The 25042-nt window shown below is 35.4% G+C and overlaps 1 protein-coding gene across 3 annotated transcripts in view; it reads right to left on the reverse strand.

Annotated features, from left to right (window-relative positions):
- Positions 1-4859: 4859 nt before the first annotated feature.
- The window catches only part of LOC123526251 (myoneurin-like), a 37394-nt gene continuing 17211 nt past the window's right edge, over positions 4860-25042 (reverse strand). Inside the window, exons 5-6 of one of the 3 annotated variants that reach the window (XM_045305320.2) lie at positions 21408-21563; positions 4860-5884 (exon numbers count right to left, since the gene is read on the reverse strand). In XM_045305320.2, the coding sequence (XP_045161255.2) occupies positions 5301-5884; positions 21408-21563 (740 nt within the window). In that variant the 3' untranslated portion in view covers positions 4860-5300. Of the gene's footprint in view, positions 5885-10879; positions 15360-15939; positions 21564-23622; positions 24651-25042 lie in introns of those variants that run through there. The other 2 variants (XR_008366957.1, XM_045305318.2) reach the window with 2 other exon arrangements.

The following is a 25042-nucleotide window of genomic DNA, read 5'->3' on the forward strand; positions in this document are numbered from 1 at the left end:
TGACTGAAACATAAGTCTATAATTGTTATATTATATGCCCTTCTCAAATGCACTCATTTGACTGGCCTATATTTCATACATATAAGAAGAGTCATTATCACTTTTGCGGGTCAATATCGCTTTTTGTGGACCCGCGCGTGCACCCCTTTCGACCAATCAAATGAGTGCATTTGAGAAGGGTATATAATACTGTTTTATAATAACCTTACTTTAAGGAATAAATATTTAACTTTCTATTTTCAAAATGCTAAATGTCCAAATTTTCAGCTGTGTGTGACAGCAGTACCTGAATTTCAATTTTCTGAACTAAACATCAAATTACATCATCATATATTTTCCTATAAATATTAACAAATTTACCTTAAAATTACACAGATACCATTTAACTTGCTCAAGTAATATTGACACATGTGCTAATAATGTTATTGGTATACTTCAAGTCCCTTGCAAAACACGTTCTGACTTTGACGTCATTTAGCAATGGATGTAATAAAAAGGTTAATAAACTGCTGGGGAACGCCTCTAAGCCGAATGGCACACCTTAGTAGCCCTCAAGCCATTATTTGCACTAGATGTGCCATTATGGCAAGAATGCACACCACGGACATACATTAACCTCTAAGTAATACAATTATTCAAACTGCAATGTAATTTCTGAGCACTTATTTAATTTGTAAGTGTTAATATTCAGTCAAAAAATCTGTCTGACCACATTTAACTACCCACACAAATGTTTCAAAAATCATCTTAATGACAAGACTGTTTGGATACTCTAAAAAACAAGAGGGCCATGAAGGCCCTGTATCGCTCACCTGACCTATTGACCTAAAGATCATCAAGATCAACATTCTGACCAAGTTTCATTAAGATATGGTCATAAATGTAGCCTCTAAAGTGTTAACTAGCTTTTCCTTTGATTTGACCCGGTGACCTAGTTTTTGCCCCCACATGACCCAGATTCGAACTTGACCTAAAGATCATCAAGATTAACATTCTGATTAAGTTTCATGAAGATACAGTCATAAATCTGGCCTCTAGAGTCTTAACAAGCTTTTCCTTTGATTTGACCTAGTGACCTAGTTTTTTAACACACCTGACCCAGATTTAAACTTGACCTATAGATCATCAAGATTAACATTCTGACCAAGTTTCATTAAGATATGGTCATAAATGTGGCCTCTAAAGTGTTAACTAACTATTCCTTTTATTTGACCCCCATGACCTAGTTTTTGACCCGACATGACCCAGATTCGAACTTGACCTAAAGACCATCAAGTTTAACATTCTGACTAAGTTTCATGAAGATATAGTCAAAAATGTGGCCTCTAGAGTGTTAACAAGCTTTTCCTTTGATATGACCTAGTGACCTAGTTTTTGACTCCATCTGACCCAGATTTAAACTTGACCTAAAGATTATCAAGATTAACATTCTGACCAAGTTTCATTAAGATATGGTCATAAACGTGGCCTCTACAGTGTTAATTAGCTTTTCCTTTGATTTGACCCGGTGACCTAGTTTTTGACCCGGCATGACCCAGATTCAAAATTGCCCTAAAGATCATCAAGTTTAACATTCTGACTAAGTTTCATGAAGATATAGTCATAAATGTGGCCTCTAGAGTGTTAACAAGCTTTTCCTTTGATATGACCTAGTGACCTAGTTTTTGACCCCACCTAACCCAGATTTGAACTTGAGCTATAGATCATCAAGATTTGACCAAGTTTCATTAAGGTATGGTCATAAATGTGGCCTCTAGTGTAAACTAGCTTTTCATTTGATTTGGCTTGGTGACCTAGTTTTTTAGCCTACATGACCCAGATTCAAACTGGACCTTAAGATCATCAATATTAACAATCTGACCAAGTTTCATGAAGATACAGTCATAAATGCGGCTTCAACAGTGTTAACAAGCTTTTCCTTTGATTTGACCTGGTGACCTAGTTTATGATCCCAGATAACCAAATATCGAAATCGTCCAAGATTTTATTAAGGGTAACATTCTGACCAAGTTTCATTAAGATTGGGCCAAAAATGTGACCTCTAGAGTGTTAACAAGCTTTTTCTTTGATTTGACCTGGTGACCTAGTTTTTGACCCCAGATGACCCAATATCGAACTCGTCCAAGATTTTATTGAGGGTAACATCCTGACCAAGTTTCATTAAGATTGGGCCAAAATTGTGACCTCTAGAGTGTTAACAAGCTTTTCCTTTGATTTGACCTGATGACCTAGTTTTTGACCCCAGATGACTTAATATCGAACTCATCCAAGATTTTATTGAGGGTAACATTCTGACCAAGTTTCATTAAGATTGGGCCAAAAATGTGACCTCTAGAGTGTTAACAAGCTTTTCCTTTGATTTGACCTGATGACCTAGTTTTTGATCCCAGATGACCCAATATCGAACTCGTCCAAGATTTTATTGAGGGTAACATTCTGACCAAGTTTCATTAAGATTGGGTCAAAAATGTGACCTCTAGAGTGTTAACAGTCAAATTGTTGACGACGGACGGACGGACGGACGGACGGACGGACGGACGACGGACGACGACGGACGCCGGACACAGGGTGATCACTAAAGCTCACCTTTGAGCACTTCGTGCTCAGGTGAGCTAAAAACAATTCACTTTTTTAATCGTAACCTTATCAATCAGCTGACAAAATGATCAAAATTTGGTCATGATAATGCTTAAATGACTTGTGAGAAAAACTGATTTAACCTAGGGACAATACAAGCATGAGATCTTCAATTTCAAAAGTCATCATATGAAAATATAAAATTTCTCAAGGCCTACAAGCTAATTTGATTTATTTTGTATGGGACTTAGTGTCAACAAAAGAGTAAGTATTTTAGCCTATCTACAAATTCAGGTAACAATACAAATTCATGCCTTGCACACATTATGTACTGGCTGATAAAGATAAGTTAGCCAGTCTAACTTTACAAGAAAGTTTTTTAATCAGACAATCTTTACCCAAAAAATAAGAAAACTTTAAACAACCATTTCAAAACACTTCACAAAAATGTACAGATATCCAGTACACAAAAATTTCTTATTTCATCATTTTAATAAAACTTAAAGGGGCACGTCTCCAGATATATGGCACAATTTCAATTTTTTCAAAAGACTGCTAACAGAAACAAGAGCACTGCCTTGTGGGTGGAGATGCTCATCTGACTTTTTTCTGTATAACAGAAATATTGTCCTACCCATGATTTTCTAAGTCCAAAAGGGGCCATAATTCTTACAAAAAGCAATGTAGAGTTATGGTACTTGCTGTGCAGAGTCAGCTTTTAATGGCAAATAAAAAGCAAAACCTTTGACCGTTAATGAGAAAAGCTGACCTAAACACAAAACTTAACCAAGAAATCTGAAAACTGACTTTTTCTGTATAATAGAAATATTGTCCTACCCATGATTTTATAAGTCCAAAAAGGCCCATAATTCTTGCAAGCATGAGGACCATGATGGTCCTGAATCGCTCACCTGTCCCAACATGACCCAGTTTTGAACTAAGCATGACATTGTTTTTTCTATTATTTGACATAGTGACCTAGTTTTTGAGCTCATGTAACACAGTTTTGAACTTGATTTAGATATCATAAAGATAAAAATTTTGACCAATTTTCATGAAGATCCACTGAAAAATATGACCTCTAGAGAGGTCACAAGGTTTTTCTATTATTTGACCTAATGACATGCTTTTCGAAGGCACGTGACCCAGTTTCAAAATTGACCTAGATATCATCAAGGTGAACATTCTCGCCAATTTTCATGAAGATCTCATGAAAAGAATGGCCTCTAGAGAGGTCACAAGGTTTTTCTATTTTTAGACCTACTGACCTAGTTTTTGACCGCACATGACCCAGTTTCGACCTTGACTTAGAAATCATCAAGGTGAACATTCTGACCAATTTTCATGAAGATCCATTGAAAAATATGGCCTCTAGAGAGTTCAAAAGGTTTTTCTATTTTTAGATCTAATGACCTAGTTTTTGATGGCATGTGACCCAGTTTTGAACCTGAACTAGATATCATCAAAATGAACATTCAGACTAACTTTCATACAGATCCCATGAAAAATATGGCCTCCAGAGAGGTCACAAGGTTTCTCTATTTTTAGACCTACTGACGTAGTTTTTGACCGCACGTGACCCAGTTTCGAACCTGACCTAGATATCATCAAGGTGAACATTCTGACCAATTTTCATGAAGATCCATGAAAAATATGGCCTCTAGGAAGGTCACAAGGTTTTTCTATTTTTAGACCTACTGACCTAGTTTTGGACCGCATGTAATCCAGTTTTGAACTTGACCTAGACATCATCAATATTAACATTCTGACCAACTTTCATAAAAATCCCATGAAAAAAGTGATCTCTAGAGTGGTCACAAGCAAAAGTTAACGGACGCATGGACGTCGGACGCCACGCGATCACAAAAGCTCACCTTGTCACTTTGTGACTGGTGAGCTAAAAACAGGATGGAGTTATGTTTCATGCTGTACAGAGTCAGCTTTTGATGGTGAACAAGTGTTGCAAGTTTTAAAGAAATAGCCTTTGATAGTTTAAGAGAAAAGTTGACCTAAACATAAAACTTAACCAAGAAATCTGATATTTTCTAAGTCCAAAAGGGGCCATAATTCTTGCAAAAAGCAGGATGGAGTTATGTTTCTTGTTGTACAGTCAGTTATTGATGTTGAACAGAGTTGCAAGTTTTGAAGAAATAGCTGTGATTGTTTATGAGAAAAGCTGACCTAAACATAAAACTTAACTAGGCAAGGCTGACGCAGACGCAGGCGCCAACGACGATCAAGTGACGACGATAACTATTAATTTTTTCCCAAAAATCATATGATCTAAAAATGATAAAAATTAACATAAATTAGCTAAAGAACTGTTTTTAGTTGTTATTTTACAATTATTACACAAACTGTGCTCCTTCTTTTTTCTATTTTTTTCCACTATGACAAACACAGTAGGTAGCTTTTTCAGACCTCATAATGTATCTTTCATGAGTGATTATCTCCTCAACTCACTGAATTTCTTTGCAATTACAATTATATATTAACAAAGAAAAGAACTTTCTAACTTTTGAAAAGATGGGCATATATCTGCTGGCATGCCACTGCCTAACCAAGTAAGATCTTCTTTCGAACACTCTATTGTATAATACCATTCCTCAGAAAATTAAAGTCACATATAAATACATAAGACCATTCTTTTCTCTAAATAATGCATTTTTTCTAAATGAGAAAATTCTATTTCTCATGTGTATAAGTTATTATGGCCTCAGTCGTCACATTGTGAGATTGAAATGTTCCATCGCTGCATTTCTTGCACACCGTCTGCTGTGTTGGTACAATCCACTGTGTGCAGCGAAGGCTTTCCCGCAACGTCCACAGGAATACGGCTTCTCTCCAGTATGAACCCTCTTATGTGTAATTAGCGGCCCTTTCTGTGTGAAACTCTTCCCACAGTACTCACAACCATAATTTCTAATGCCGAGATGGGATTGTTTATGTGAAAACATGGACGTTGCTTTTAGAATTTTACCGCAAATGTTACATTTGACATACCCGTTCCCGATACTAATACCCATTGGACGGACAACACCAGGAGGAAGCGACTCATCAAGATCCTTCCTTGGACGACCCCTTTTCCTGATAAGGTTGTCATTGGGCATGTCGTTTTCTTGGTTGTTTTGACTAGGTGGACTGGATTCTGCCAACTGCCTTGGAACAGAATTTACTGCCGGCAGAGAAGGGACCTTACGTGGACGTCCTCGTTTCCGTGGTGATGGATCAAACTGGCCTTGTACACCGATTTGGTTTTTTTGCATTTCATCCTCATGACTGGAGTTGGCAGAATTCTTAAACAAACCTGAAAATTGCACCAATATATTTTACAAATACAGTAAAATTTACATGTACAACAACATTTCAAATAAGTCCAAATCAACAGTATTTCTTTATACTAGCTTTAAACATTTTTTCTTAAATACCAATATTTCTCATTGTTACATCTTTAAATTTAATCTAAGCTCAAAAACTGATTGAACTCGAAGATATCAAGCTCGGAGAATGACAATAAAACTATTTTCTCCTTTGTTGTTATGTTGTGTATATATACAAAATGATACGTTTATTGTTTACTTACCAAATGTTCTAGCTAATAGTGCATGTCACCATTTTGATTCATATTTAATTTGAGTAAAACAATAAAACTGCAATATTGATTCAGTTATATAGCTACTAAAGCAAAGAGAAAGGCCTTTGTACTGGTGTATTCAAATGCAGTAAAAATATAATACCATACCATCATAGCTACAAACTGCTTCAAATTACGAAAATATATTTTATACAGGGAATGATCTGTGGACAATTCATTGGTCAACAGACTACAAAGTTATAGGTTGCTGGCTCAATTTCTCTATCATCAAACTCAAATATTGAGGTTTTCTTATTAAATCTTTGCGACAAGATCCAGAGTGGAATGTAAAGGAAACCTAATAGAGGCTTCTGCAGGACTGTATTGTCTAATGTTGCTTCATCTTCTAAATTCCTCTAAAAGAGTAGCCACATGTTTAACTATTTGCAAATGTAGTAACCTAGGGGTAAACCCCTATGAATTTTCTGCTGCCAGGAGTAGGTAAAATTATAGTAAAGGTCACTCTGTGACTTTCATTTTTTCGCTTCATAGAATGTCTTCTTCTAAATATCTAAAAGAATGAAAACTGATTACTTTCATTTACCTAAAAAATGTAAGATATTTTTCTAAAGAGTAATTTTCATTTATCTCACAGAATTTAAGATACTCTTCTAAGGACACCTTTTATTTATCTCATGGAATGTGTTTTTTTAAAGGTTAAATTTATTTATCTCATAGACCATATGTCTAATACTTTTCTAGGGATGACTTTAATTGTCTCATAAAATGAATTTTTCAAAGGATTAACATTAATCTTTCATTTGTCTCATTAACACATCTGTGGATGTCTCTAAATTGTTTTTGGTTCTTGTAACATGTGTAAATGTAGAATTCTGCTCAATAGCATGTATTTCCACTACCATACAAGAACAGACGACTCAATCAAACCGAGCCTGCAACAGTTTCATTTATCTTGCCTTGAGCTGCCTGTGAAGTTTCCACCTTTTCTATTTTATTCTAAATGTTACTTGCATTTGTCTCGGAATGTATTCTTTTAATATACGTTTACTTTTTATTTATCACATAGAATACATTCTCCTTAACTTCATTTATCTCATAAAATTTATTCATCTATAAAATTTACTTCCATTATATCACAGCATGTACTCTTACAAGAATTATTCTCATTTACCTTAAAGAATATATTACTTTTATTTGGCAAAAAGTCTCTATTCTTCTATATTTTACTTTCAACATAATGTCTCACAGAACGCTAAACCTGCCTTAGAAGTCACCTGTGTTAAGCAGCCACTTGTGTTAAACAGGCAGAAAGCTTAAATCACAAACTGAGGGTTCAACGCAATAAGGGCGTATCTACATATAATTATTATATGTAGATACGCCCTTAATGCGTCGAACCCTGGAAATGGACTTTCTGCTATAATTTTAGCCTGCCTTAAGCAGCCAGACTGTGTTGTTCCCTTGACTGGTTGCTAATTAATATAAGGTTAACAGTACTACTGAGTATTGCTTATCTTGCTCAGCATGGAAGGTTTCTAATATCTCCCCATGATGATCGTAATGATGTCAGTCTGTATTCTGTGTACCCTTGCTTTTTATGTGTGTTTGTCAATGTCTCCTAGTCTTGTGCACGCGATGTGTGCTGTGTGTTGCTTTGGAGTCTCAGGTTGCATTTATGGAATATGGCGCTCTACCTGTTGGATATTCCTTAATTCTTTTTTTTTTTGTATAAGGTTTGAGGTTCTAACCTGGTGTACACCTGTCCTGTCCTGGAAATAATGTTTTTGAGAGGAAACTGTCAACACAATGGCCATATAACATGTTGGAAGAGGATATAAGGTGCCTCTTTGAATTTTACTAAATTCAGACATACTTAAAAGCACATGGATATCACCACAGGTGGCAGTAACGTACCTAGGATACAGTATGGGTCCATGAGCCATATGCCCTTAAATTTACTACAATTATAATGTTTTCTTAGGAAAAAAATGACAAAAAGCCATTTTGAAAAATTTTTTGCTCCTGTGACAATGAGCCATGAGAAAGGTGATCAAGAACAGTTTGACATGTGCATTGCTTCCAGGTCCGTATTTTTTTTTCAAAACAGTATTTCCTTATCAATGGTTGGCCGCCTTTTCGGCAAAAGATTAATCTTTCAGAAAAACCTTACTTCAAAACCCAGTTCCAAACCGTTTACGCATCACGAGCGAGCAACGGCATACGAAATGATAGTGATTTCTCCACCCGAATAAATCCCACACATTTTTAGCACCGAAGTCTCCCCAGTAAAACAAATCAAGTACACCATGTCATTTAAAAATAGCACTACAAGCAGTCAGAATAGGCTAAATGTAAACTGACAAGACTAAAAATAAGGTTCAATTCTACTTAATTACTTACCAGTTGTTATTTATTTGAATTTGGTAAATAATCCTCGTGAGCCATCGCTGCTTGTTTATATTCGGGTACTCTTTGAATTTTATTGCTACGTTTGAAATACGTAAACTGTCTCCGCCAATGAAAACGTTCTTTACAACCACCGTCTTGTCAACGGTAATCATGGCAGGCGAAGGTAATTTCCGAAAGCGAAAATGTTAAATAGCGAATTTGTAAGTAACAAAGTAGGATTGAACCTAGTTTTCGGTCTTGTTACTTTGTGTTTAGTCTGTTATGAACGGTTATTACGTTATTTTAAACTCACACTGTGAGCTTGATGTGTTTTAGGGGGGAGACTTCGATGTGAAAAATGTGTGGGATTTATTCGGGTGGAGAAATCACTATCGTTTCGTATGCCGTTGCTCGCTCGTGTGCTTAAACGGTTTGGAACTGGGTTTTGAAGTAAGATATTTCTGAAAGATTAATCTTTTGCCGAAAAGGCGGCCAACCATTGATAAGGAAATATTGTTTTGAAAAAAAAATACAGACCTGGAAGCAATGCACATGTCAAACTGTTCTTGATCACCTTTCTCATGGCTCATTGTCACAGGAGCAAAATTTTTTTCAAAATGGCTTTTTGTCATTTTTTCCCTAAGAAAACATTATTATTGTAGTAAATTTAAGTGCATATGGCTCATGGATCCATACTGTATCCTAGGTACGTTACTGCCACCTGTGGATATCACCATCAACTTCTGCTCACCAGCATGACAGCTTCCTCATACTGTAAAATCATTTAATTTCGTGGGCATGAAATTTCGTGGTTTTGGTCAAAACGGCAATTTCGTGGGGATAAGAGTTTGTGGATTTCAACTTTTGAAGATAAAACGAATGGGAATTTTACTTGTTTGTTGGGATTAAATTTCGTGGATTGACTCAACCACGAAATCCACGAAAATTAGTTCCTCACAAATATTAATAATTTCACAGTATGAGAGATTTCTACATTCAATGTAAAATGCCCTGGTTTGGAACCCACAATGGTAAGGAGCTAATCATTCAGTCAGATACTTAAATCATACAGCCAATATTGGTGCTATTATTTTTGGAAAAGTTATATAAATGTGTATGTTTACTAAAACAGCCAAGGTTTAACATCCGATTTATCACTGTTTATATTAAGCCTGTCTTGTTAGCTCAGAAGGCAGAGCATAAAGTTCCAAATCAAGAAATTGTTGGTTCAAATCCCAGGTGAGGTGTATTTTCTTATAATATAATTAAATGAAAACACTGTATCTAACATCATTTGACCACGACCTCTGAATGTTGGGAAGTTGACCATTAATTGCATAGATCAGGTCAATACCAACAAGGAAACCACAAATAAACATGGTGAAGATTATACATTAAGGATCTTACATGCCTGCCTGTATAAGACAGATATCCGTACCCAACAGACATGAAATGGAAAACCAAGCGTTAAAGTTGAGGTTTTTATCTATGCTGTCCTGAGGGTTTGGAAAACATCTACCTTACTCTGGCAGTCAAGTTAGATAATTTTTCTTGTCTACTGACTGTTGATATTACTGCAATGCTTTCAAAGATATTATAATTCAAAAATCGCCCATACACTATGTCACAATACGATGTCAAATCATGATGTCAATATGTGCACTCCTACCCAGATAATTAACCTTGTCTTTCCCCGCGTGGTAGGCAAAAACACTCGATATTGTATAATGTGGCAGAGCTTTCATACTGCTACTAAGCCCACTAGACTCAGTAGTCCGGAAATCAATAATCTAGTCCTCAATTTAGGCAATTATTATGAATGCAAGTTTCATTCATCCCTATGCAGAGTCCTTTGTTCATTACGAGTTGCATAATGACTTGATCCCGTGTCTCTGCCAAATATTTCACAATGTAGCCTCCAATGATGAGTGTTGGAACATATTTTACAATGTACCGAAAAGATTTACTGGCAAGTATTTAGACAAATTTTCCGGCAATCCCTAACCTCAGGACAGGGGATTTTTAACACTTATAATGCTGGACCTGATTGATTCTGCCTTTGCGACCAGTGAAGATCATGATCAGCCTGCACATCTGTATTATAGAAATGTAGCAGGATAAGGGATAAAACCCTACTTATATGTAACTAACATGTTCCTGGTTCATGTACCAGTACTATATAGCTTGAACTGGCTATATTTATGGTCTGTGGCTCTTCCTGTAATACTGACTGGGAAAAAATTATACTTTATATCTGAGTACATTTCCAATCAATCCTGCCCCGAGGCTGATAGATAATTACCACTGTGCCTTAATTCAGAAGAAAGACTACTTTGGGGAAGCTTTATATCAATATAGACACTTACTTCATTTCCCTACCTACAAAAAAAACTTAACACTTCTACATGACAAACATTTATTTCAATATTTTATTGTTAACATTTACATGACACTGTGATACAACAATGTAATAAATAACTTTACATACAAAGATACTAGCTGGTTAATTTATACATGAAATGGCTTATACAGTATTACATTATACATTATTTGTAGATCTGTGGACTAAAAAAAAGTGTGTCCAGATTTAAACACAATATTAAAATTGTTAAAATGAGAAGCAGCATCTATAAAATAGCAAACTCCATAAATCAGTATCATTTTAATGTCAATATTGAAAGAGCATGGTAATTATACAGTTCATATAAATTACTTCTATTTTTCCCTAAGAAACATCAAATTTTTTACCGTGTGACTAACACAGTACAGATCTATTAAACACTTTTTTGCAGAATAAGTATTTTTTATAAGTTCACACTGGATCATTTTATTTTTACCTTAAAATATAGTCAGTCACCTGTATTAAGCAGCTACTTGCCTTAAACGGTCAGTAAGATGACTTCCAAGATTGACTTTTTGCTGAAATTTCAACTGTTCTGTCAGCAATCAGCTGCAGTACATTAAGCAGCCATACTGAGTTGCTCCCTTGGCTGGTTTAAGTAACACAGGTTCCACTGTTTTTACAATTGTCAACAAATATGGAAGTACTTTCTGAATTTTGGAAGCTTTTGACCTTAATCTATCAAGCGTCACAATCTTTTTACAAAAATCTATGGTAATTCCTTCAACATAAGAAGAATTTGACTATAAATGTGAGCTGCAATTCACATATTACATGCCAAGTGGACCTACGTCTCAACATACAAGTCACCTGTTTGTGAATCATAAACCTCTTTCTTGATTTTTTTCTTATAACGACTGAAGAAATTTTTAATCATTCATCGAGCTAAAATAAGTTACAATATAACATGATTAAAATAGAATGGAGATATACCGGTACTGGTCATTTTGGTCAACACATTATTATACCTGCATTCTCATTATTTGCTGTGTCTTTGATGAGAATTAATCTCATAATGTAATGTATACAGCCTTTATTTCTTGGATAAGTAATTTTTACATTGCTGTTAAAGTGTCAGTAACATTGTTAATCTATTTTTTTAAGTGAGATTATCTTAAGTAGTTTGATTCCCATCATTGAAGTTAAAGTTAAATATTGAAAAAATGGAAATACAGTAAATACATAATCATGTAAAGACTGATAAAAAATGAAGATAAATAAATTCACAACAAGCAAAAACAGTGAATTTATATCCCCAGCCAAACAGGCTGTTTTTGTGAATACTGTATTTTGAAAGATATGAATAGGCCACTTCCCTACAGTTATTTAAACTTGTTTTAAATTTCTTGAAGATTCATCAATGTATTACTTTGCTATGTAGGCATTTATAGATTGTAAAACAATTAAAGGGCAATATAACTCTGGTTACTGAAGTAATCCTGACAAAAGTTATATGCGCATCATCTTCCTATCATGATCTACATTTTTGTAAAGTTTCAGGAAGATCCATCAATAGTTACTTGGTTGCAGTAAAAAAAAAGTCCTTATTTTTTACAAAGTCAAGGGGAAAAACTTTGCTTTTACTGGGGCAAGGATAATAATACTAAATGTGAACAAAGGTCATTTGCTAGTTAATAATTATATGAGGTTTGATAATTCTAGCTAAAGTACTTCTTGAATTATAATCATTTTCATTTTTTTTTACCAAATCAAGGGGGAAAATCTGCTTTTACTGTGTCAAGAGGGATAATGCTAAATGTTAGCAAGGCCGTGTGCTAAAAAAAAAAGGTTTGGCGATACTAGCTAAAATAATTTTTGACTTGTAAGCATTTTAGATTTCAGATGGACGGATTGACGAACAGATGGACGGACAAAGCCAAAACAAAATCCCTCTGCCTTCTGTATTACAATCTAGTATAAAATCATACTGGCTTTGCATGGCCACAATTTGTAATACATAAAAATCTTAACAAAAACATGTCACAAATATACATAATAAAGTAATTTTTGGGAAAACAAAACATATAGACATCAGACTTTATTACTGCGAAATATTTGTTGTGAGCTAATTTTTGTGGAGTTTAATATTGTGTCCACCTTAACCAAGTCCTATCAGACAGATAATATTTTTTGTACAGCACTTTTGAACATTTAAATTCCATATCAGTTCATGACTGAATTATAAATTTATTTGAAGAAACTTTAACAATTTTATATATTTTATGTATTAAACTAGAGCTATTACACTTAATATGATTATTACCCCTGCAGTACTGCTTGGTCAGAGGAAACAGGTAAATAAAGTTTAGACTTGTAATACAGAGAAACCCACCTGGAAATTTACTAACTATCTCAACTACAGCATATTATCTAATGACCTGATATCCGTTAATGTTGTCTATAGCATTCTATTATGCAATATGTTATAGCCTAAAATGCTTGGATCAGAATTTTTGCATATCTGAAAATCTACAGTTGTTGCACACATGTTATCTCATTATCACTGATTATGAAAATTATCTGTGCCAATAGTAAAATCTCTTGATAGATGGTAGAGTCTATGTCATCGACTTGACAAAAAACAGACCCATGTTAATCCATGTTAACCTTCCACCAAATATTGTGATTTAAGTTTTCAAGCTAAGGGTCTGGAAGCTGTGCTTATTTCTATCAAGTAATAATAAAATCCCTTGGCAGATGGTTCAGTTACAGACCTAATAGGAAAACAAGAGGGGCATGAAGGCCCTGTATCGCTCACCTGACCTATTGACATAAAGATTATCAAGATCAGGGGTTCCACTAGACCCGAAAACCCAAGAGTCCCAGGACCCTTGGGCCCAAATTTTGAAGGGTCCTTTTCCAAAATACAGGAGTCCTGTCCCAACACGTCAATATAATTTACTATATTTTTTATTCAGTAATACATAGATCTTTACCTAAGAAAACAATAAACCCAAGATCATGTTACAGCATAATAAAAATGTCAGTCTCAGGTCATATAGTCTCATATTGTAAACTAATATTTATCAAAATTCATGTTATTTTAATTAGGTTTTTCTTCAATATTTCATTTCATTTTTAATAACAGAACAGTGCTGTAACACTCTAGAAAAATGTATCCAAAATGTACTATCCGAATACTGTTACACTTTCAGAATGTCATCAGAAAGTAGTTTTTGCTCAGTTTATTTGGCAAACAAATCTAAATCAGCGATAGTTTCTCAAGTAATGATGCTACTTATCATAAAAAACTGCACTGAAAGTCAGGTTTTTTTAGGAATTTTGGAAATATGCATATGACATCGGGTGTAATTAGACCCGTGAACGGACATTCTAAACTTATTTTTGCTTTCGAAATTCATCAAAATTTGTGATGTTTCTTGTTGAAATTACGATATGATCACTAAACAATGGTCTAATTTAAAGTTGGCATGAAAAAATCTTGCAGGGCACTTCTCACATGCTCGGTAATCAGCTGCTTACGATAATTTAATAATTGGCGCCTTTTTTGACAGTACACAGGATTCGCTTTATCAATTAATTTCAACACTTCATTGATTTCTTGTTACCTATGTGCACTCGCCGTGACGTAACTTGCTGACAAAAAATCAGCGAGGCATGTCTACAGGAGAAAGGGCGGGATTTAGCAGAGATCAAAGGCAGGAGAGCATGACCGCGAGTGTTTATTTTGAATACACGTGTCTATCGTGGAATAGTTTTACTGAAAGAGATTAATGATAAGAGAAAGGATTATCAAAGGAAAATACCCCCGGGTCCCGAAGGACGCACAGGCAAGTATTCTGCCGGGTCCTTTGAGCATCTTTTGAAAATCTCCCGGGTCCGGACCCGGGGTCCCGGGTCAAATGGAACCCCTGATCAAGATTAACATTCTGACCAAGTTTCATTAAGATATGATCATAAATGTGGCCTCTAAAGTGTTAAATAGCTTTTCCTTTGATTTGACCCAGTGACCTAGTGTTTGATACCACATGACCCAGATTTGACCCTGATCTAAAGATCATCAAGAGTAACATTCTGACTAAGTTTCATGAAGATACAGTCATAAATGTGGCCTTTAGAGTGTTAATAAGCTTTTCCTTGATTTGACCTAGTGACCTAGTTTTTGACCCCACCTGACCCAAATTTGAATTTGACCTATAGATCATCAAGACTAACACTCTGACCAAGTTTCATTAAGAAACGGACATAAATGTGGCTTCTACTGTGTAAACTAGCTTTTCCTTTGATTTGACCGGGTGACCTAGTTTTTGACCCCATATGACCCAGATTCGAACTTGACCTAAAGATCATCAAGATTAAAATTCTGACTAAGTTTCATGAAGATACAGTCTTAAATATGGCCTCTACAGTGTTACCAATCTTTTCCTTTGATTTGACCTGCTGACCTAGTTTTTGACCCCAGATGACCCAATATCAAACTCATCCAAGATTTTATTGATGGTAACATTCTGACCAAGTTTCATTAAGATTGTGCCAAAAATGTGACCTCTGGAGTGTTAACAAGCTTTTCCTTTGATTTGACCTGGTGACCTAGTTTTTGACCCCCGATGACCCAATACCAAACTCGTCCAAGATTTTATTGAGGGTAACATTCTGACCAAGTTTCATTAAGAACGGGCCAAAAATGTGACCTCTAGAGTGTTAACAAGCTTTTCCTTTGATTTTACCTGGTGACCTAGTTTTTGACCCCAGATGACCAAATATCAAACTCATCCAAGATTTTATTGAGGGTAACATTCTGACCAAGTTTCATTAAAATTGGGCCCAAATTGTGACCTCAGGAGTGTTAACAAGCTTTTCCTTTGATTTGACCTGGTGACCTAGTTTTTGACCCCAGATGACCCAATATTGAACTCATCCAAGATTTTATTGAGGTTAACATTCTAACCAAGTTTCATTAAGATTGGGCCAAAAATGTGACCTCTAGAGTGTTAACTAGTTTTTCCTTTGATTTGACCTGGTGACCTTAGTTTTTGACCACAGATGACCCAATACCAAATTCGTCCAAGATTTTATTGAGGGTAACATTCTGACCAAGTTTCATTAAAAGTGGTCCAAAATTGTGACCTCTAGAGTGTTCACAAGCTTTTCCTTCGATTTGACCTGGTGACCTAGTTTTTGACCCTAGATGACCCAGTATCGAACTCGTCTAAGATTTTACTGAGGGTAACATTCTGACCAAGTTTATTAAAATTGGGCCCAAATTGTGACCTCAGGAGTGTTAACAAGCTTTTCCTTTGATTTGACCTGGTGACCTAGTTTTTGACCCCAGATGACCCAATATCGAACTCATCCAAGATTTTATTGAGGTTAACATTCTAACCAAGTTTCATTAAGATTGGGCCAAAATTGTGACCTCTAGAGTGTTAACAGTCAAATTGTTGATGACAGACGACTGACGGACACAGGGTGATCACAAAAGCTCACCTTTGAGCACTTCGTGCTCAGGTGAGCTAAAAAACAAAACTTTCTGACCGTTCAGCTTGAGCTCCAAGAGTGACCTTGACCTTTAAGCTTAGTTTATAGGTTTGCTTATGGCACATCACCTCATTATGAGGAACAGTTTTGCCAAGTTATATTACAGTTCCTTCTTTTAAGTTATTATGGCTGAACTGTATGACAAAGATAAAGTCCCTAAATCTGTTTTTCAACTGGTAGGGGATAAATAAATGTCTTTACTCAGCAATGTTTTGGCAGACCCTAAAAATGTCATGCATATCTATACTTTATGATGGTCCAGTGGATGAATTTTCACTGGAATATTCAAAGTGTTGAAGTATTTAGTACCTTATTTTTATTATAACAGATCAAAAGACAATGCATCTGACTGCATGACCAACCAAAAGATGACTCCTATATTACCCTTGAATTAACCCTTAGCCTGCTGCAGGCGAATTTAACAGCCTTTGCAAATAGCTTGGAACCAGATCAGACGCCGATTAAATCGGCGTCTGATCAGGTTCCAAGCTGTTTGCTGCTCTGACAATATTTCTTCCAATTTTGGAGCAAATTGAATGAACTTTACAATTTTAGCAGACGACATTTCCAGCAGACGACAATTTATCTAGCATGCTAAAGGTCAAAATTTCCTTTACAGCAACATAAACAAGAGCTGTCCGTAAGACAGCACGCTCCACTTTCCTCAGAGCTTGACTTAAATCTGTCAAAATTCTAATCAAAGTTGTGTGGATTGTTTCTTATGGTGTATATAGCCTTTGATGGTAAATAACTATTTAAAGTTTCAAGTTAATAGCTTTGATAGTAACAGAGATATTGACATTATATAACACTTTAACCAAAAAATTCTAAGTTAAAAGGGGGCATAACTCTGTCAAAATTCATATCTAAGTTATGAGGATTGTTTCTCCTGGTGTAGACTTTGATAGTAAATCAAGTCAAAAGCTTTGATAGTATCAGAGATATTTGACTTAATAAAAACATTAACAAACAAGAGGGCCATGAAGGCCCTGTATCGCTCACCTGACCTATTGACCTAAAGATCATCAAGATCAACATTCTGACCAAGTTTCATTAAGATATGGTCATAAATGTAGCCTCTAAAGTGTTAACTAGCTTTTCCTTTGATTTGACCCGGTGACCTAGTTTTTGCCCCCACATGACCCAGATTCTAACTTGACCTAAAGATCATCAAGATTAACATTCTGATTAAGTTTCATGAAGATACAGTCATAAATCTGGCCTCTAGAGTCTTAACAAGCTTTTCCTTTGATTTGACCTAGTGACCTAGTTTTTTAACACACCTGACCCAGATTTAAACTTGACCTATAGATCATCAAGATTAACATTCTGACCAAGTTTCATTAAGATATGGTCATAAATGTGGCCTCTAAAGTGTTAACTAACTATTCCTTTTATTTGACCCCCGTGACCTAGTTTTTGACCCGACATGACCCAGATTCGAACTTGACCTAAAGACCATCAAGTTTAACATTCTGACTAAGTTTCATGAAGATATAGTCAAAAATGTGGCCTCTAGAGTGTTAACAAGCTTTTCCTTTGATATGACCTAGTGACCTAGTTTTTGACTCCATCTGACCCAGATTTAAACTTGACCTAAAGATTATCAAGATTAACATTCTGACCAAGTTTCATTAAGATATGGTCATAACGTGGCCTCTACAGTGTTAATTAGCTTTTCCTTTGATTTGACCCGGTGACCTAGTTTTTGACCCGACATGACCCAGATTCAAAATTGCCCTAAAGATCATCAAGTTTAACATTCTGACTAAGTTTCATGAAGATATAGTCATAAATGTGGCCTCTAGAGTGTTAACAAGCTTTTCCTTTGGTATGACCTAGTGACCTAGTTTTTGACCCACCTAACCCAGATTTGAACTTGAGCTATAGATCATCAAGATTTGACCAAGTTTCATTAAGGTATGGTCATAAATGTGGCCTCTAGTGTAAACTAGCTTTTCATTTGATTTGGCTTGGTGACCTAGTTTTTTATCCTACATGACCCAGATTCAAACTGGACCTTACGATCATCAATATTAACAATCTGACCAAGTTTCATGAAGATACAGTCATAAATGCGGCTTCAACAGTGTTAACAAGCTTTTCCTTTGATTTGACCTGGTGACCTAGTTTATGATCCCAGATAACCAAATATCGAACTCGTCCAAGATTTTATTAAGGGTAACATTCTGACCAAGTTTCATTAAGATTGGGCCAAAAATGTGACCTCTAGAGTGTTAACAAGCTTTTTCTTTGATTTGACCTGGTGACCTAGTTTTTGACCCCAGATGACCCAATATCGAACTCGTCCAAGATTTTATTGAGGGTAACATCCTGACCAAGTTTCATTAAGATTGGGCCAAAATTGTGACCTCTAGAGTGTTAACAAGCTTTTCCTTTGATTTGACCTGATGACCTAGTTTTTGACCCCAGATGACTTAATATCGAACTCGTCCAAGATTTTATTGAGGGTAACATTCTGACCAAGTTTCATTAAGATTGGGCCAAAAATGTGACCTCTAGAGTGTTAACAAGCTTTTCCTTTGATTTGACCTGATGACCTAGTTTTTGACCCCAGATGACCCAATATCGAACTCGTCCAAGATTTTATTGAGGGTAACATTCTGACCAAGTTTCATTAAGATTGGGTCAAAAATGTGACCTCTAGAGTGTTAACAGTCAAATTGTTGACGACGGACGGACGGACGGACGACGGACGACGACGGACGCCGGACACAGGGTGATCACTAAAGCTCACCTTTGAAAACTTCGTGCTCAGGTGAGCTAAAAATTCTAAGTTAAAAAGGGGCATAAATCTTTCAAAATTCAAACCAGAGTTATGAGGATCGTTTCTCCTGGTGAAGACTGTGATAGTAAATAACTATTTTAAGTTTCAAGTCAATAGCTCTGATAGCAACAAGAGATTTTTTACTCTATCAAAAACTTTAACCAATGGCGACACCAACGCTGGGGTGAGTGCAATACCTCTACATTTTCTTCGAAAAATCGAGCTAAAAATGGCCAAAAGGTTTTTTTTCTCTCATCTCTGTAGCCAAGAATGTATATCAACTTTTTCATTAAAACAAAAGTACTTCAGACACAATTACTTCCTTCTTTAAAGCAACTGGCTGACACATTTTCATATTTTTGGCACAATACATCATTTTATTAAGGTTTGTATTTCACAAAATGGGCTGGTTAATAAATAGTACAACTGAAACTCTTGTGAAAAATCAGATACACTCTCAAAAAAAACAGCAAACACACTACTGTATGTGTACTTAAATTTGCTGCGCTAACAAATCGAACTCTGATGTCAAGCGTCATGAAAAAGTCATGAATATCTGTGATATTTGCTTGAAAATAAATTCATGGATTCATTAATTTTCATCTATGCTCATTCAGGCAAAAAATACAGCTTACAGTAAAAAAAATGTCAAAATTATTGTCAATATTGAATAATTCAAATGTAATATCCTCTAAAGTCATAAATTTGCACCCTCTTAAGCCCAGGAAATAATATAACCAAAGAAATAAAAGTACCCATACAGTGCACAACCCTTTCTGTCAAGGACATCCTCAAGTTTCAGAAATATGAAGGATGAATTTAAAGGCACTGACCTCCAGATTTTGACTTAAAACTGATCTTTCTTTAAAATTGAAGTTTGCACATATTATGAACATCAAAACATAAAATTTTGTTTCTCAACTAACCTAAAAATGCCCAATCAGAATAAAAAAAAAAACATACCCGAGTCGGAATTCAAAACACAGGTCGCCGCGGCAATAAATTTTTTTTCTGACCAATGCACCATGGAGGATAACAGCTGGTAAATATAAAGCTTTTCGAGTATGGCAATTTACCTTTGTTACAAACTCTTTACAATTTTGAATGGAGAAAATAAGCAAAAACAACTAGTTTTTATGTTTCCAAACTTATAATCTGTCAGTAACTTAAAGTTTCAATGCCTTCTTAAGAAATATATCAATATTTCTGTGATATCTAAAAACTTTTCTCTTTTTTTTTTGTTGTTGTCGTATGTTCCGGAGGTTAGTGCCTTTAATTCTGTATTTCTGACAAACATTTGATCCAGATATGCAGAACTACATTAAATTAACTTCTAGCTGCAACATTATCACATGCAGCCAAATATCAAATGACTCATACGGTGAAATTGTAATATTTGTTGGCAACAAATTTCGTGGATTTTGTGTTCCAGTCCATTCTTAAAATCCTGTTAAACAAATAAAAAGTCCCATTAATTTTATTTTCAAATACTGAAACCTACCAATTCATTGCCTTATAAAAATTAAAATAGCCAATATGGCCAAAACCACAAAAATTTTACGCCAACGAAATTAAATGATCACACAACAGTCTTCGGTAATAAGCATGTCATTTGCTAATATCTCTGCTACTTTACATCACAAAACTGCTCCTGAAGTGTTCAGCAAAGTTCCAACATGAAAACATCTTTCCTCGAATCTGTGTAACATACTGTTTCCCTGGAACTCAACTAATACACTGGTTCTCTTCATGTTCAATTTCACATCCAGTCTGTGTAGTTTTAAATTGATACCAATGTCTTTTCTGGTCCTGTATTAATTTGTCTATTATTCAATTTCACTCACTATGGTGTTTATTCATATGGTATACAAGCCCACTCCTAGCCGTGAACGATCGATCACAACCTGGTTTTGAACACTTAAATGGTCTCTCACCACTGTGCAACCGCTGATGCGTCTGTAAAACTTGCTTGCTGCCAAATTTCCGATTACAAATTTCACATTCAAACGGTCGAACACCCGCATGTGCGTTAATGTGATATTCATAGAGATTTTTATTTTGTAATGATTTATTGCAAACAACACACCAGTACAAAGATCCTTTCCTCTGTGGTGGCGAGAACTGATCTATATCAAGCGAAGAATTATTAAGAATGTTACCTTGAGGATACAGTGCTTGTTTCAGATCGGCTGGCGACATATCTGGCAACATCCTCGAGGAAAAGTCGTGATGCGCGTTATCGAGACCAGGAAACGCGATCCCGCCAAAATTGACGTTATGTGACGTCGCAACTTCCTGTGTCTGCTCAGACCCATCTGAAACAAGACACAGAAAGTTAAATACGACATCGCAACAAGTAATAGTCAATATTAGAAACAACACATAGGAATTTTTTTATGTAAATTCACTTTCAGGAAAATATTATGCTGTTACACAAACATGAAAAAGAATGTAAAATACATGTACAACATCAGAAAATTTATTTGAAAAAAGTGCATTTAAATATGACATACCTAGGATATAAATATATTAACATATAAATACAAGAAAGAAGGTGTTGTTAAGCATCAATTAATACATTTATTATTAATCATTGTGAGTACATCTGATTATTACTCTGTCTACAATTTATTCACAATGTTTAATTTATAAAAATTTATTATGAATGCTTACAGGGATCAGTAGTGGTAACATTCATACAAGAGAACAGACACCATTACATGTAAATTATAATACAAAATAGCAGTGAACTGCGATATGTCCACACAAGTACCATGACTACGTGCCCTGCATGATATTTTAAAGTACTGATCACCAAATGAAATACTCCAGCATCAGGGGCCTGGGTTGTAAAATTGGAGACCAACCTTAAACTTAAAACTCTAGCTTAACTGGGCTCAGGTTATAAAAACTTGAGTCCAGACCCAAAACTCCAGAGTTAGGGGTCCAGGGTACACAACTTGAGAGGCCAGTCAAATCACACAATAGCATGGCTGCATTCTTTTGACTGTTTCCTACAGAAAAATGACTCAGACTAGGTCATGTCATGAGTTTTTCATAATCAAGATTATGCAGTCAATAAATGATTAGCAAAAAAAGTAAATCAAAAGTGAACACACTTTAACAACAAAGAAAAGATTAAAACTATGAGCTATCACACTTTTATATACAAAAACAACTGCAAATTATTCATATATTGCACAACTCAATTACAATACACAACAACTGTCTTAAGTTTTATGGATTTCAACATCTTTCAAAGTATGGCAAGAAAAGCGTCTTTACTTTGTGAGATACATGTAACTGTACTGGGAAATCAAGCTGACAAAATACCTTATCATATTAAAGTATTAATCTGTCTTCAAGTTCAAATTTCCACCAGAAAACTACAATAACATTTTCCATAATAAATGAAACTGATACAATAGTACTCCAAACAAGCTGTGACATCTCTGGTAGACCAAGTGGCTGAGAAGTATATCTAGTGGGCAACATCCAGAGTTCAATTGAAAGTTCCAAATTTTAGCTATCTGATAGATGAAAAAGAATTAACCTGAAGGTAAAAATTGAGAAATTGACCATCATTATTATCAATTTCAAGAAGAAAGTTGTTCAATAGTTTTGATATCTTGTATATCTGGATGACAGTTCAAAAATTCCTGCAGGCCCAACATTGATGATAGCCCACTTATCACATATATGATGTGTAAATTTAATTACACCTTCATGCACCATTCTTTGGTCATACACTTCACATTATATGCAGTTAATTCAATAAATACATTTCGGAAAAAGGACGTGCTGAATCAATCTCTAGTTATAAAATATGTATTTTACATTAAGAATGCAATTGTGCTATGATTCATGACCATTCACATTAAGTCTACTTAATGGAATTATGTTTCTCCACATGACTTTATAGTATATTCTCCACATGGAACTTCATCAGTTCTTCCAATGGAACTTTTACTAGTCTAGTTTTCACATGGAACTTTATCAGTTTCTCCACATGGAACTTTTACTAGTACTAGTTTCTCCACATGGAACTTTATCAGTTTCTCCACATGGAACTTTATCAGTTTCTCCACATGGAGCTTTCACTAGTATCAGTTTCTCCACATGGAACTTTAACAAGTTTCTCCACAAGAAACTTTCATCAGTTTCTCCACATGGAACTCATCTTTCTCAACATGAATCATAGTTTCTCCACATGGAACTTTATCAGTACAAGTTCCCACAGGAACTTTCATCAGTTCTTCATAGAACTTCATTATTCATGATTCTTTCATGTTAAGTTTGCTACTTAGACTGTTTAACTTTGACACATGTGAGCATATAAAACAACTTTTACATGTTTCTCCACAAGAAACTTTCATCAGTTTCTCCACATGGAACTCCATCAGTTCCTCCACATGGAAATTCCATCAGTTTCTCCACATGGAACTTTAATCAGTAACAAGGTTTCCCACAAGGAACTTTCATCAATTTCTGTACATAGAACTTTCATTATTTCATGATTCTTCTCATGTTAAGTTTGCTTACTTAGAACTGTTTAACTTTGACACATGTTCGAGCATATAAAACAACTTAAGAAACACGTGAATTAGACACCATGAAGGCTAGGTCCCACATCAGTTCTCACACTGATTTGAAAACAAAGAAATGATTTGTTTTCAAAAACTTTGCAACGGGAACAGAGTGCTTCCTTGCAAATTCTTCAAAAAATGAACATTTGTCATATGACAACCTAGAACTGTAGCTTAAATGCAGTTTGGGTTAAAGATTATTTATTTATATGCATTTCATTCTACGCCGTATGCACTGCTGTGTCTCCAGTGCAGCCACAAGTGGAATCTCTACTGTCGAAAGTAGGTTTTGTTGTACATGTAAATGCTACTGTTTTCCAGAATGTATTTTCATCTTGTGATAACTGAGTGCTGCAGCATTAGCATAAGCAGCATCACAATCTGTACATTTATATGGTTTTTCTCCAGTATGTGTGTGTCTGTGCGTTTCCATCTGCTGCCGCATACGAAACCTCCGTCCACAATAATCACAGTCATAGTGTGGAACGTTGTGGGCATCATATAGATGATTCATATACTGGCTTTTTGTGATGAACTTCTGTCCACAGGAGGAACAACTATACGAGTAACTACTTATTAGGGTCGTTGGTTGAATTGCGTCGGATACATGCGTGTCCAATATTCCTTTGCCACTTCTCCTGCTTAAATCTTCCATACTTCTCATATCTATAATGCTATCCAAGCTGTGTCTCTGATAATCTCCCCTGTTAAACTGAAGCTGTCCAGAGTAATTTGCCCCTGGCAAATAACTGCTTGATGTAGTTCCCATGTCCATGTTAAGCACATGACCTTTACTGCTATGGGACCATAAAGCATCTGAAAGTAGATAGGTTTCTTCCTGTATTTCCTCTCCTGAAACATCTGTCCTTGACCTTCTGATGAGTACAAGTATGTAGACAAGACTAAGAGGTCGTCATAAAATTGCCCTTCAGAAGCTGGATTTGTCACATTCAAATTTTGCTGGAGCTCAGCTGGTTAATTAGACACAGCAAACTATCATCCCGGTTGCTAAATTACCCAAAGCACACAATAAAAATATCTCAGAACAAGTTAGCAAAATTAGTTTGCTAACAGAGCATCTGATTTTGAGAACAGCACTGTAAATTCATTTCATTTTTAAACCCACAGAGAACACACTTGTCTTAAATCTTTCATATCACAACATTTGTAATTTACAGCCAACTTTTGTCACAGGTACATATTTTGCC

Source organism: Mercenaria mercenaria, chromosome 14 (assembly GCF_021730395.1).
Source record: "Mercenaria mercenaria strain notata chromosome 14, MADL_Memer_1, whole genome shotgun sequence".
Classification (NCBI taxonomy): Eukaryota; Metazoa; Mollusca; class Bivalvia; order Venerida; family Veneridae; genus Mercenaria; species Mercenaria mercenaria.